Source organism: Panulirus ornatus, chromosome 3 (assembly GCF_036320965.1).
Source record: "Panulirus ornatus isolate Po-2019 chromosome 3, ASM3632096v1, whole genome shotgun sequence".
In the NCBI taxonomy this organism is placed as follows: Eukaryota; Metazoa; Arthropoda; class Malacostraca; order Decapoda; family Palinuridae; genus Panulirus; species Panulirus ornatus.
Window position 1 is genome coordinate 65,102,121 of NC_092226.1, and position 15,061 is coordinate 65,117,181.

A 15,061-nucleotide genomic window follows, 5' to 3' on the forward strand; every position below is an offset into this window, starting at 1 on the left:
GTTTGAGTTCCAGTTTAGGGGCACCACAAATTTCATCTGTGGATGTGAAAGAAGCGTACAACTCCTTACGCATAATTGTTGTAGAGGTGATTTAAACTCTGAAGCTTTTGTGATTTGTAGCGTTATTCTACGAATAATAAATAATGTTGACTACTATCGAGATCAAGAACAGGTTGGGCAAATGTATGTATAATACTTCTAGAAATCAAGAGACTTCAGTTGATCCAGGAAGCGGTTGAAATTTGCCTTCATCTTCAATGTTATGATCGAAATATACTTATGACATTGTCCCTCATCTTCCCTCTGGCATATCTGGGTGCATGTGAGTGACGATGTACATACTGAGCGAACACAGCCAACATTCAGCGAACAAGCCTCCCTGTATATGGTTGCAAACGAGAGGTAAACGAATATTTTTCAAACAATAACGAAAGTGAAGGTCAGTTTAGGTTGCTATGGGAGGTTAGGGAGGTTAGATTTTACATTTCTGATTTCTAGACGTGCTTCACACAGTTTACCTCAAATTTTCCAATGTCATCACAGATCTCGAATTAACCACCTACTTATCAATGCAGGACAAAGAATAATACTCCATATCACATAATTCCCAGTCAAAATCACTTCTAAAGACATTACTTGTCGTGAACAAAACATGACAAACACTTGCCCCTTCCAAATATAAGGTAAGCAGGATACAGCGGGAGGAAAACTTACCGACAGCGCTCCTCAGGCCCCTAATAAGACGACCACTCTGGGTCGGCGAAATGGCAGTTAGAAACAAGTGCAAGGATCTTCTTTCTCAGCCTGTACTGGCGCGGTAGAGAATATGGGCTACTGAGAACAACTGGAATCATCTAGGCTGTACTCTCTGGAGCGCCATCACAAAGGCAATGGAAAGTATAGGGGGAAAAAAAAATCTGCGAAGGCCTGGATCAGCTTGTACAAAGCGCACTAGATCAGCTAAGCTGTGGCGGTTAGTGGACATGCGGTCCGCGGCCTCTAACAGTTTGGTTTACGATGACCAAATTCAGCCGCTTGGACTCAGCCCGAGCTGTAAGAGCAGACCTTTTGGAGTTGAACTCCAAGTAACATGGAGCCTCAGGATACGTGTTCCTTTCACATTCACACGCTACTTGTGTAGCTCATGAACTAGAACATTATGGATGATACTGTTGTGAAAGAGGCAGATAACAAGTGGGTGGGGGTTTGGCATATACCACTGCACTACGAGAGTGGTTGCGGAGTGGATCAAATTAATGATATGGAGCAAGATGAGGGTGCATCCAAGGGAGGGTAAACGTCGATGGGTATGTATTTTAAATGTATAAAACGACTTAATTTTCTCTCAATCTTTATCATTGGGTTCACTTCCACCGTTAAACATTCAAACTGTCGTTCCACTAACAATGCCATCTCTCCCTTCCTTTTCCTTCTGGATCACACAATATTTCGTCTCCACCCTCTTCTTGTCTGCATCATTCATCCCCGTCTGTCAAGAAGAAAGAGGACTGTCATCGCCGCCTTTCTTCTCACCACTCGTCTCTAAATTACTTTTGCCGCGCTGTGATGGATTCCCGCCATTCCTTCTCATCAAGACCCCCGCCGGTGTTACCAGCGTATCTAGGCATTTTTTTTTTCCCCTCCTTAAACTCCGTACAAAATTCCTTGCAACTTTTAATGCCTGCTTTTTAAGTCGTTCACAATCGACACATAAAGAGAAGCCTCGAATCTAAGTGGAAAGAGACTAAAAGAAGCAACAACTGCAGCGACGGAGAAGGTGGACAAAAGCTCGGTAATCTTGCGATTTTAGGCAACTGACTGAGGCCGAGCTTGGGGGGGGAGTGGGGGATATTTCACGCCCTGCGCCATTCCCTTAATGATTTCGCGGGGGCCTGGCAAACCTGCCCACCCAAAGCTTTTACACCATTCTGCTTTTACACATGTGGGCCAAGGAGGAGCGGCAGCGGCGGCGGCTAAACAGCAGACGGAAAACTGATATACAAATCCGGGGAATAATCTCGTCCTCTTTTATTTTCAGACGCACTGACGCATGCACATACATACATACAAATTCACTCATCCACGGCCTCCACACGCATACACAGACGAATCACACACACACATGAAACACATACATACACACTCACAACGCACAATTAACGAAGTCAATAGCAGTGAAGGAAAGGACTACGACATGACACAATGGCCAGTCAAAATCGCCAGTCAACTCTGCGGATGCGTTATGCCCTGTTTCCTTTATAGACGTAGAATCTCCCACGACGAAAAATACACCTATTAAATGTACCAATTTTCAATATTTGGTAAGGTTTTCTTGACGAAAAATACACATTTTTCAATATTTGGTAAGGTTTTCTTGACGAAAAATGCACATTTTCAATATTTGGTAAGGTTTTCTTGACGAAAAATACACATTTTTCAATATTTGGTAAGGTTTTCTTGAAAAATACACATTTTATATTTAGTAAGGTTTTCTTGACGAAAAATACACATTTTTCAATGATTGGTAAGGTTTTCTTGTCGAAAAATACACATTTTTACAATATTTGATACGGTTTTCTTGAAAAATTACACATTTTTCAATATTTGGTAAAGTTTTCTTGACGAAAAATACTTTTTTCAATATTTGGTAGGTTTTCTTGACGAAAAATACACATTTTTAATATTTAGTAAGGTTTTCTTGACGAAAAATACACATTTTCAATATTTGGTAAGGTTTTCTTGATGAAAAATACACATTTTCAATATCTGGTAAGGTTTTCTTGATGAAAAATACATTTTCAATATTTGGTAAGGTTTTCTTGACGAACAATACACATTTTTCAATATTTGGTAAGGTTTTCTTGACGAAAAATACACATTTTCAATATTTGGAAAGGTTTTCTTGAAAAATACACATTTTCAATATTTGGTAAGGTTTTCTTGACGAAAAATACACATTTTTCAATATTTGGTAAGGTTTTCTTGACGAAAAATGCACATTTTCAATAGTTGGTAAGGTTTTCTTGACGAAAAATACACATTTTACAATATTTTATTAGGTTTTCTTGACGAAAAATACACATTTTCAATATCTGGTAAGGTTTTCTTCAAAAAAAAATACACATTTTTACAATATTTGGTCAGGTTTTCTATACTTATGTCGTATCATGAGAGTGAGTCTGTAGGATGACCGACCATAAAGCGCTAACAAATAATAAAGCAGGGAAGCCATTCGGGTGAGATGGCAATACCGGAGGAAAGCGATTCAAATGTTTTACTCCAGCCTCACAACGTTGGCCCGGCCGCCCAGCCAGCATTTTCCTCCTTATGAGTTATCTTATCGTGGCTGCTCTCATCTTGGGGGAAGAAGGAAAAAGAAGAAAAAGAAGAAGAAAAAAAAAATGGGATTTTCAAATAACATTAAAAAAAAATTGAATAATAAAAAATATTCGCCATTTGAATAAATCGATGGAATTTAGTTAGTTAGTTAGTTAGAGAGAGAGAGAGAGAGAGAGAGAGAGAGAGAGAGAGAGAGAGAGAGAGAGAGAGAGAGAAATATGACAAGTGGAACGAGGAGAGGTGAAAGAAGAAAGAAAATAAAGCGTCATGAGTCCAGATGGAACAGAATGTGGGGGGCCGCCGACGGTCCACAGAGATACATGAATGGAAGGGAGGGGCGGGGTATTAGCCCACCTGGAAGAGATATAAGCTGTCACAAGACGATTACATCTCTTGATGTGGGGGAGGGACGGAAATAAACTTTTCACACACGGAATTCGGGACGGGACACAATGGCCACCGCGGGGCTCATCAGAGGCAGTATTTACCACACGTTCGAACCACAATGTGAGCTAGTACGTACAGCGCACTTCGCTCCCTGAGCAGGGGGGTAGAGAAAGGTCTTCAGGTCAAAGGCCTGGCCATCATCATACCAAAAGCCTGGCCACCATCATACTAAAGGCCTGGCCATCATCATACCAAAGGCCTGGCCATCATCATACCAAAGGCCTGGCCATCATCATACCAAAGGCCTGGCCATCATACTAAAGGCCTGGCCATCATCATACCAAAGGCCTGGTCATCACACACCAAAGGCCTTGGCCATCATCATACCAAAGGCCTGGCCATCATCATACCAAAGGCATGGCCATCATCATACCAGAGGCCTGGCCATCATCATACCAAAGGCCTGGCTATCATCATACCAAAGACCTGGCCATCATCATACCAAAGGCCTGGCCATCATACCAAAGGCATGGCCATCAACATACCAAAGGCTTGGCCATCATCATACCAAAGGCCTGGCCATCACCATACCAAAGGCCTGGCCATCATCATACCAAAGACCAGGCCATCATCATACCAAAGGCCTGGCCATCATCATACCAAAGGCCTGGCCATCATCATACCAAAGGCCTGGCCATCATCATACCAAAGGCCTGGCCATCATCATACCAAAGGGTCGTACTGTCTTGCTTAAAAGGTCGTACCGCTGTGTTCCCGAGGGCTTAACATAGACCATCAACAAGAGTTCAGTGATACCGAATTTCTGGACAAAACCAGTGATTCTACGCATATAGAGAGAGTCTGAGAGAAATGGAAATTTGAGTAAATAAAGAGTTAGAAATAATATAAAAAAGGACTGGATTTTTTTTTCTTATATATCTGCCGTTTCCCGCGTTAGCTATGAAGCGCCAGGAACGGATGAAACCTGGCCCGCATTCGTTTACATCCAATCTCTAGCTGTCGTGTGTAATGTCCCGAAACCACAGCTCCCTATCCACAACCAAGCCCCGCAGGCCTTTCCGTGGTTTACCCCGGCTGCTCTATATGCATCGTTCCAATTCACTTTATTCCGTGCACCCTCCTGCATGTTCAGGCCTCGATCACTCAAAATATTTTTCGTTCCATCCTTCCATCTCCACTCTGGCCTTCCCTTTCTCCTTGCTCCCTCCACTTCCGGAAAATATATCCTTTTTGTCAACCTCTCCTCGCTCATCTCTCCATATATCCAAACCATTTCAGGAAGTATCTAAACCATTTTAGCACATATTCACAAAAAAAAAATCAAACCTTTTTCCTCCTAAATCATCTGTAATTCAGGGAACCATTTTTGAAAGCAAGAAAATATAAACACGGATGTAGACCCAAAAGGTAAACTACATAAGCTTAGTTTTAATCAAGTGCAATTTATATCTACGTACCTTATCATCGTCCATCAACACAAAACCGCACCACAAAAAAAAAATACAAATATCACATCACAAATTGGAGCGTTGACTACGAAAAAAAATTTTTCGGCAAAATACTATAGAAGCGTCCGTGCGTACAATAACATGGAGGCTAACTAATATCTTCCTAATTGCAAACAACATGTTTAAGAGATGGGCCCATTCATTTCATGAGTAAAGTACAGTTTGCTAAACATGGATGTATATATCTAGATTACAAACATGATGCCCTGATTTTCTTACGCATGGCACTAAGCGATACCATAACAACCCAGGGTATCCTAGATCATCATCACAAATAGATAACACATCTAACTACTGAAGTCTGAAATGAGGTCAACCGAAAAAAAAAAAAAAAGATTCGCCAGGTAAAGGATACAAAACTATTATAAAAATCTGAAGCATAGGTATTCCAACGATAGCAAAACATATGGAGATACAAATCTTGGTAAAGCATCAGATTCCCTTCCACATAATACTAGACTCCATTCCACATAATACTTTACAAATCTGCTTCACACCGATGCAACGGAGCACCACCTGGGGGTCCAACAACCCCCCCCCCCCCACACGGGTGTCTCTTCCCATTCTTCTTTCCTTCTCTCTTTCCCTTGCTTTCTCTTCCTCACCGCACTCCCAGGAGCTCTCTTACAAGACCCCTCCCAAAATTCTTTCAACTCCCACAACCTTTCCCTCCGACCAACGATGAAGAGCTTTTCGTGGCTTTATCTCCGGCCACCAGCAAACATCTCACTCCTCTTCCCCAACACTGAAGGTTACCAGAAACGCAGTAAACACGAGACCATTTACGAAAAAGGAGTATTAATGGGAGTAAATGCAATACTTCCAACTCGCCGTAGTCTCATACCAAAGGCTACAGACACAGTGATATACCCTAAACACAATAACTCTTCACGTATTATGAAATAATAATGCCTGAAATGTGTCAAAGACTCACTCAGAAACACTGTAATCTTCAGGTCTTCAAAATATGCCTCGAAACTGTTAGTCAGTGAAAGAAACCGTAATCTAATAACGTTCACAATAAATACTAATTGCGTAACATGCAAACTGGAAACAAAAATGTTAAAAAGAAAATGAGATACAATCCTTCTTAAGTATCTCCTCTCACAAAAGCTGGAGAGCGTAAATGAGACAAGTGGGAAAACATCTAAAACATCATCAGCTAATTAAGAGACGAACTCAGAGATGCGCAGCAACAACTAAAATAAAAAAAAAACCAAAATACTCCATTTCTTAAAGGAAGAACAAGTCTGAAACATCCTAAAGTACCGACATCTTAAACGAACAGAAGAGTCGAATTGCGATGTAACGAACGAAACGTTTCACCAAGTAAATACGACTGCTTAGCGAGCCGATAAAAATCACTCGAACCTTCTTCTGTGTGAACTCCTTCCAAAAAAGGAGCGCCCATCAGCCAGCCCGGTCCAAAATGCTAAATATGCAAATCGTTACAGAAACTAATTTCCCCTCACAATAGCCGAGGCTGTAGCGTTCTCCAAGTACCACCTTCTCTTATCTCCCGCCTCACTTTTCTATCGCGGCCGCCTCCTTCAACCATCAATAAGAATCTCCTTTTTTTTTTTTCCCCCGTAGAACCTTCGAGATCTTGGTTCAGATACGCCAGGCATCATCTGTTTACGTCGCCGGCGGCCAATTTTTGTCTGGAGATTGCTACAGTCGTTTGGGACATAAGGGTGGAAACTGGCAGACCTAACGGAGGATTTTGGGCACCCAAGGCGCCTCTGTATGTGTGTACCTATCTTGCAGTCTGCCTCACATCCTGTGTACGGTGTTGCCAGGGTAGCTGGGAAGGCTTACAACGCCGTCGCCATCATCACAGTCGACTGTGACCTCCTACCGGCGTATGACCACTTGTCGGGATATCCTAATGGGATATTTAACAAAGCTAGACATCATCATATGCTACACTAACTGAAGAAACCTAACACTGGACAAACATGTCCTCCAGAATACAACTTCGTTCAAAATCAAGAAAACGTCTCACCTACAATCATCGTGTAATACTTGTAACTCAAGAGTTATAAGCCAATAACTCGGTCAATTCTACAGAATATAATGTCACACAACCTCTCGCACTATACTATAATCTACAATAGCACCAAATATCTTGTGTAAACACTTCAGGGACAATTTCAGTAAACGGCAAATATCTTTACTGTAGGAAACAAACAAACAAAGAACAACAACAATAATAATAATAATTCTTTTTCTTTCAAACTATTCGCCATTTCCCGCGTTAGCGAGGTAGCGTTAAGAACAGAGAACTGGGCCGCTCCCAATAATAATAATAACAATAATAATAATAATAATAATAATAATAATAATAATAATAATAATATTATTATTACTATCATTATTATTATTATTATTATTATTATTATTATTATTACTATTATCATTAGCCCCAGCAGAAATTATCAGAGCAATATCTCCGGTTTCAAATCCCAATACGATGGTCCACTGTTTTCAAAGAAATGGGTTGCAATGGAAACACCGTCTCGAGCTCTGGTATTACAAGCCATCCCAACGAGCGAGGAAATCCAAGAACATTTTAAACAAAGTAAAAGACTGGCCTGGAACTGTGACGAGAGAGAGAGAGAGAGAGAGAGAGAGAGAGAGAGAGAGAGAGAGAGAGAGAGAGAGAGAGAGAGAGAGAATATGGGTGGGGGGGGGGGGGGAAGGGGAGGTTGTCGTTTCCTCTGGTGGTGATTAGACAGAATTACAGTCAAGCTGGGTAAGAAAGAAAAGGTAAGTGGTCGGTGGAAGGGAAACTCCTGCTGGCACACAATGGATCCGCGCGAGTGGGAGAAGCGCTGTGCAGTTTGAGTTTTTTTTTTCCCCAGTACTTTTATGTACACCTGGACCATCACGAGCGTTTTAAAAGATTCGCTTCAAGTTCGCTGCTGGAAAAGGAGTGTTAACTTAGAAACGCTCGTTAGAAGGCGTCTGAAAACGCTGCAAAAGCATGTTTTCTGGAAACACTGTGATGGCTAGGCGTCTGGAAACGCTGTGTTGGCTAGGCGTCTGGAAACGTTGTGTTGGCTAGGCGTCTGGAAACGTTGTGTTGGCTAGGCGTCTGGAAGCGTTGTGTTGGCTAGGCGTCTGGAAACGTTGTGTTGGCTAGGCGTTGGAAGCTTGTGTTGGCTAGGCGTCTGGAACGTGTGTTGGGTAGGCGTCTGGAAACGTTGTGTTGGCTAGGCGTCTGGAAACGTTGTGTTGGCTAGGCGTCTGGAAACGTTGTCTCTGAAGAACGCTGCAAAAGCATGTTTTCTGGAAACACTGTGATGGCTAGGCGTCTGGAAACGTTGTGTTGACTAGGCGTCTGGAAACGTTGTGTTGGCTAGGCGTCTGGAAACGTTGTGTTGGCTAGGCGTCTGGAAACGTTGTGTTGGCTAGGCGTCTGGAAACGTTGTGTTGGCTAGGCGTCTGGAAAGCTGTGTTGGATATGCGTTTGGGCACACTGTGATGGCTATGCGTCTGGAAACGTTGTGTTGGCTAGGCGTCTGGAAACACTGTGTTGGCTAGGCGTCTGGAAACGCTATGTTGGCTAGGCGTCTGGAAACGCTGTGTTGGCCATGCGTCTGGAAACGTTGTATTGGCTAGGCGTCTGGAAACGTGGCGTTAACTCGACGTCTGGAAAGCAGGGCGTTTGGGAACGGTGCATTAGCTACGCCACTTTAGTATGATGGGTCAGTTAAGCGTCTGAAAGTTGCTTTCGCTATAGGTGTTTGAAACTTTGCTTGGTGTCTGGGAACACTGCGTTAGCTAGGCGTCTGGAAACACTATACGTTAGCTAGATGTCTGGAAATGTGGCGTTATTCTGGAAAACGGTCTGGAAACGTTGCACTAGCTTGCGTCTAAACACGATGCGTTAACGTGGTATCTGGATACGTTACTTAAGCTATAGGTTTGGAACAGGAAAAAAAAAAATCCTTGACTAGGCTTCTGGAAAAGTCGCGTTATCTGGGCGTCTGGAAATGCTGCGTTAGCTAAGCGTTTGGAAAAAAAAAAAAACCATATCCTAGGCGCCTGGAAACACAGCAAACACAAGTGTATCATTGTCTTGATATCATGATGCATCTCTAAACTTCTGAGAAGTATAATTTTCTTTTCTCTTTTAAGTCCGAATGAGTTACGGGGTGTTTAGTCCGTCCTAATTATTCGAATTGTTACTTAACTGACATCATTACTGCTTTACTTAAAACAATAACGTTAACACACACTAACACTGCCGTCGCGAATGAGTCGAAATCATTTGAAGCAGTTTATAACCAATCCTGGTTCTTCTCTCTCTCTCTTCTTACAAACATCATCCCAATACTAATCCAACCAGCATCATGGAGTCGAGAACCTTGCGAGTCTCATAACGCGAATTTCACACGAAAACATCCAGTCCGTCTTGATAAACACACGGTTCGTTCCCCACGTCGGATGGTCAAAATGTAGATCTTCTCCTTGTGTTTCAAAGAGGCGTTAACTTACGCGTAAAGTAGGAGCACCGCCGGGCCTAAAGAACTACACAATCTTACAGCGTTATTTTCAACATGCAGAAGAGATGTAGAAAAAAACCATGAAAGAAAATGGAAAAGTAGAGATCATAGATATTCTATTATTTGTACTTTTTTCCCCCCCCTTCGGGTCTATGATCTAAAATCACACCAAAACAATAATGTGAACATCACATTGACACATTTCATGCCTGAAAAAAATTGTTAACGCAAAACAAGAGGATAAGTTAAATAAACAAATATATGTCTCACTCAATAAATTGATATTAAAAAACATAAATTAGAATTTTGCTGACTCTTTTCGGAACGCGAGGGTTATATGATGGAAGTCTTTCCTGTTATGATGAGTCGTGCTTCCTTCTCGTCTTCGGCGTCATTCATGTTTTCTTTCCGTCTCTGACGTGATGAAATTATTCCCCACTGGAAATCTAGCAAGGCTGGCTGGATAACATGGGGTGGTACATCTGCGTTCACGTTTTCTGGGTCCAAGTAAGAGCCTGACCTATACACACACACACACACACACACACACATATATATATATATATATATATATATTTTTTTTTTTTTTTCTTTTCTTTATTACACTTTGTCGCTGTCTCCCGCGTTAGCGAGGTAGCGCAAGGAAACAGACGAAAGAACGGCCCAACCCACCCACATACACATATATATACATACACGTCCACACACGCACATATACATACCTAAACATTTCAACGTATACTTATATATACATACACAGATATATACATATATACACATGTACATAAATCATACTTGCTGCCTTTATTCATCCCGTCGCCACCCGCCACATGAAATGACCCCCCCCCCCCCCCTATCCCCCAGCACGCGCGCGAGGTAGCGCTAGGAAAAGACAACAAAGGCCACATTCGTTCACACTCAGTTTGTAACTGTCATGTATAATGCACCGAAACCACAGCTCCCTTTCCGCATCCAGGCCCACAAATGGCGTTCTAGCTACGTCTCTTCGTTGTATATCAACTGACTTACATTTGTCTCTTGTCTCTCCCCTGATGATGTGATTTTTACACGAAAGTGCACTTGGGAGCTTGTCGTGTTTCATTTTCCCTGTGGACTCATAGGAATATATATATATATATATATATATATATATATATATATATATATATATATATATATATATATATATACGAACAAAATGAATATGAACGCTCACCTTCATAGAACATACAAAACTATAACAGCCAGGATCGAACCCGGGACCCCTGTGCAACAGGCGGGAGCGCTACCGCTAGGCTATGATCGCCCCCTAATAGGGAAATGACTATTCGAATACTGTGTACTCGAATACCCTTCGTCTCAGGTCGGTGAGCAACGGAGTCTACACCGGTCATTTCTCATCAAGCTCACACAGCCAGCAGATAGCATTTTACCAAACCTAACTGTACAACGCCGAGGTATATGAATACGAACAAAGTGCATATCAACGCGCACCTTCATAGAACACACACACACACACACACACACACACACATATATATATATATCTTAGCCTGAACCAGGTACCCATTTCATCGACCAACCCCTTGGGGTGGATGAAGTGGTCCGATTGCCGCGACCAGGATTCTCACCCGTGCACTCGACCCTGGGCGGCCCGTGAATGTGTCAAAGGTTAGGAACGCTAACCTTAACCTCCACCAAAAAAATATTTCGCTTCCTTTTTAGACCTGCAGAAACGTTAGGAATCAGTGTGATCGAGAGAGAGAGAGAGAGAGAGAGAGAGAGAGAGAGAGAGAGAGAGAGAGAGAGAGAGAGAGAGAGAGAGAGTGGGGGATCTCTATGAAGCAACAGCCTGTTGTTACTCCTTGGAACCTATTCGTTGCAAAATTACTGATATAGCGGCCTAGTTCGCCAACTGTACGCTGTTGCCCGCATTGTGCGTGTCACCACGGGTGTTTACGTCGCCAGGAAGCCTTCGCCAAGTCCCTGTATACAAACATGCTTCACATTTTCTCTGTTTTTCTAAGATATTAACATATCCTCTCCATCGATTTCTAGGATATTCCCGTAACTTTCACTCATCGGCAGGTTCGAGAAGCAAGATCATCCAGCTCTCAATCCACGCTGCGTAGGGGGGTTGGACTCTATCCATATAACCTCTTCTTTTTTTTTACACACTTATGACAGGTTACCGACCACAGAGAGACTCATCAGTCATAGATGAAGAGACCCATCGTCACAGCTCCTGTGGACAAGGGAATGTTTGGCCTCACGGGCCATATGAACAACACCCGAAGGATGATCTTGGGATCCCAAGAATGATCTCGGGTGGAGATGAACCAGGATGAGGATTAGAACGATGGAGAATGTTGCTTCCTCTATGATGAGAAGCTGTCCTGGCAGTATTCTTTTTTTCTTTTCTAAAATTTCTCGCGAGTCATATCTCCCTCAAAACTTCTTCCAAGAATGCTGACTGCCATTTCCTTTTATTTCTTATATATATATATATATATATATATATATATATATATATATATATATATATATATATATATATATATATATATATATATCCCTGGGGATAGGGGAGAAAGAATACTTCCCACGTATTCCCTGCGTGTCGTAGAAGGCGACTAAAAGGGGAGGGAGCGGGTGGCTGGAAATCCTCCCCTCTCGTTTTTTTCAATTTTCCAAAAGAAGGAACAGAGAAGGGGGCCAGGTGAGGATGTTCCCTCAAAGGCCCATTCCTCTGTTCTTAACGCTACCTCGCTGACGTGGGAAATGGCGAATAGTACGAAAGAAAGATATATATATATATATATATATATATATATATATATATATATATATATATATATATATATATATATATATATACAGTTTCGTCAGGGTAAAACCCCAGGGCTTCCCAGGATGTATGAAATACAGTCCTCCCTCTTTTTCTTTTCCTTCTTTTTTGTTATCACTGTTTGAAGTCAGATGGAGCGAAATCAATTTCTGGTACGTCCGTCAGTGGGGGGAGGTTTGTCTTTATGAAGCACTCGGTCGAGTCGTCAGTCCCGAGAGTGTGGACTGGCTCGCTACAACCCCCAAGAGTTGTACTACTGGTCTCTCAAAATACCACCATGGACGGTAAATACTGAGTCGCGTGAAGCGTGGGGGAAGAAGACAAGTGGTACGCCAGAAACGAGTTCGTGTTGTGGGGAAACAGAACTGTCTAATAATATCCTTAATGGCTCAAGTTTGCTTCGTAATGCTACCCAACGCAAGTCGTTAACGAAGAATGTGTAAAAAAAAAAACACAGCGTATATACAAGTTCTGAAACTACGACTCAAGTAAGGGTTTAAACTATTAAAGAGTTGATAAATGTTCAAGTTCGAATCTATACATGAACTGTCTTTCCTCAAAGGTTTCGGCTGCAAGCAGTTTAGGACCAACAGGTGTGCTGAGGAGCCAGGTGAAGAAAAACTCCAGCGCAACCAGCGACCACCTGAGGAACCCCTGTGATTTTGGCGAGGTCCTGCCTGGCCCCGGGAAGGGTTGACTAATGGTGGACCTGTCGAGGTCTTGTAGGACAAAGGGGGGGAAAACCTTGACAAAGACGAAGTGTTGTCGAGTCTCTGTGGTGGGACCGTCGAGGTGTGAAGGGGTAGTTGCCGTGTTGGGAAGCGCTGTAGACAGCGAAGTCCTATGGGGGGGGGCGCAAACTCCTAACTTGACCTTTCCAAAGACGACGATATGACCGCTTGAAAATGAAGTCCTCACCTCTGACCTGTCTCCTACGGGGGAAAGTCAAAGGCCAGACGCTCATACCTAAAGGTCACACACCCGGGTGTTCGCGGTTAAGTGAAGGGAAACTTACACTGTGAACGCTGTTAGACATGATCCCAGGTACTGACCCAGAACATCCTATACGGAGACCGTCACCACTACAATATGGAGTCCTTTTTAAGGGGAAATATACAGGAGAACAGCTGTGGTAAGAGAGCTTTTAAATACGTACCTACCTTCCCAGTGGAGGGGAGAAACAAATATGTAACATGTCCAAATATTCCTGAGAGAGAAAGTTTAAAAGAGAAAGGCTACAAAACAACCATGACTTCTCATGGACAGAGCAACAACCTGACCACAACTAGACACATTAATGCTCTGCACCTCTGGCCACAAGCCCACTGGTAAGTGGGGGGACAAGCGCACTGACCTTTGCTCTGTCCTGTGACCTTATCTCTGAGGACGTTGATCTGATAGACCTCGCCGAACTCCTCGAACATCTTGCGCAGGTCATTCTCGTCCATGGAGCGGGGGATCTGACCCACAAACATCTTGATGGCGTCTGGGTCGGGCTCGCGGTGCACGCTGTTCATGACCCTGCAACAGAAGGGCCACATCACACTCTGAGCTTACCATGCACACACACACACACACACACACACACACACACACACACACACACACACACTACTGGCTAACATGACCTTATTCATGACCCTGGAACAACAGGAGGGGCCCCATCACACACTGAGTATACCATACATTACAGGCTAACCTGACCCTGTTCATAACACTATAACAACAGGTAGGTCCCTTCACACTCTAGTCATATTAACAGATTCCACGACTGGTTAAAATGACCATTTTCACGACCCTTGAAGAAAAGGTCACGTCATACTCTGGTTATACCACATACACGAACACTACTGGTCAACATAATGTTCATGACCCTGGAACAAAAGGTCACGTTAGACTCTGGTTACACCACATACACGAACACAACTGGTCAACATGTTGTTCATGACCCTGGAATAAAAGGTCACGTCAGACTCTGGTCCTACCACATACACGAACACTACTGGTCAACATGTTGTTCATGACCCTGGAACTAAAGGTCACGTCACACTCTGGTTCTACCATATATAAACACTATTGGTCAACACGCTGTACATAACCCTGGGGCACCGGAGGGACACCATTACACACTCCGGGTTGCATCATGTATCCCAGGTGATCACGAAGTTTCGCCTGTGAGCCGTGAAGTACATGTGGGTCAGGGCGACTCACTTGTGGCAGGACGTGGCGGCGCTCATCAATATGCGTCTACGTACACCACACAGCGGCGGCTGACGACTGAACTCAGACGTGAAACTTGACCAAGGTAAGGACGTGCACGCGTCCACGGACACGGACGTCCACGGACACGGACGTCCACGGACGTGCACGCGTTTATGGACACGGACGTCCACGGACGTTCACGGACACGGGCGTCCACGGACGTTCACGGACACGGACGTCGACGC

The 15,061-nt window shown here is 43.2% G+C and overlaps 1 protein-coding gene across 44 annotated transcripts in view; it reads right to left on the reverse strand.

Moving 5' to 3' along the window:
- Positions 1-15,061, reverse strand: part of LOC139762916 (CUGBP Elav-like family member 1) — a 464,351-nt gene that overhangs the window by 202,731 nt on the left and 246,559 nt on the right. For 36 of the 44 annotated variants that reach the window (XR_011715864.1, XM_071688195.1, XM_071688391.1 and 33 more), the window contains one exon: positions 13,969-14,135. Coding sequence is in view for 43 of the 44 variants with exons in the window: in XM_071688195.1 (XP_071544296.1) it covers positions 13,969-14,135 (167 nt within the window). In the remaining variant the exon portion in view is untranslated. The remainder of the gene's footprint in view (positions 1-13,968; positions 14,136-15,061) is intronic. The other 8 variants (XM_071688233.1, XM_071688278.1, XM_071688513.1 and 5 more) reach the window with 1 other exon arrangement.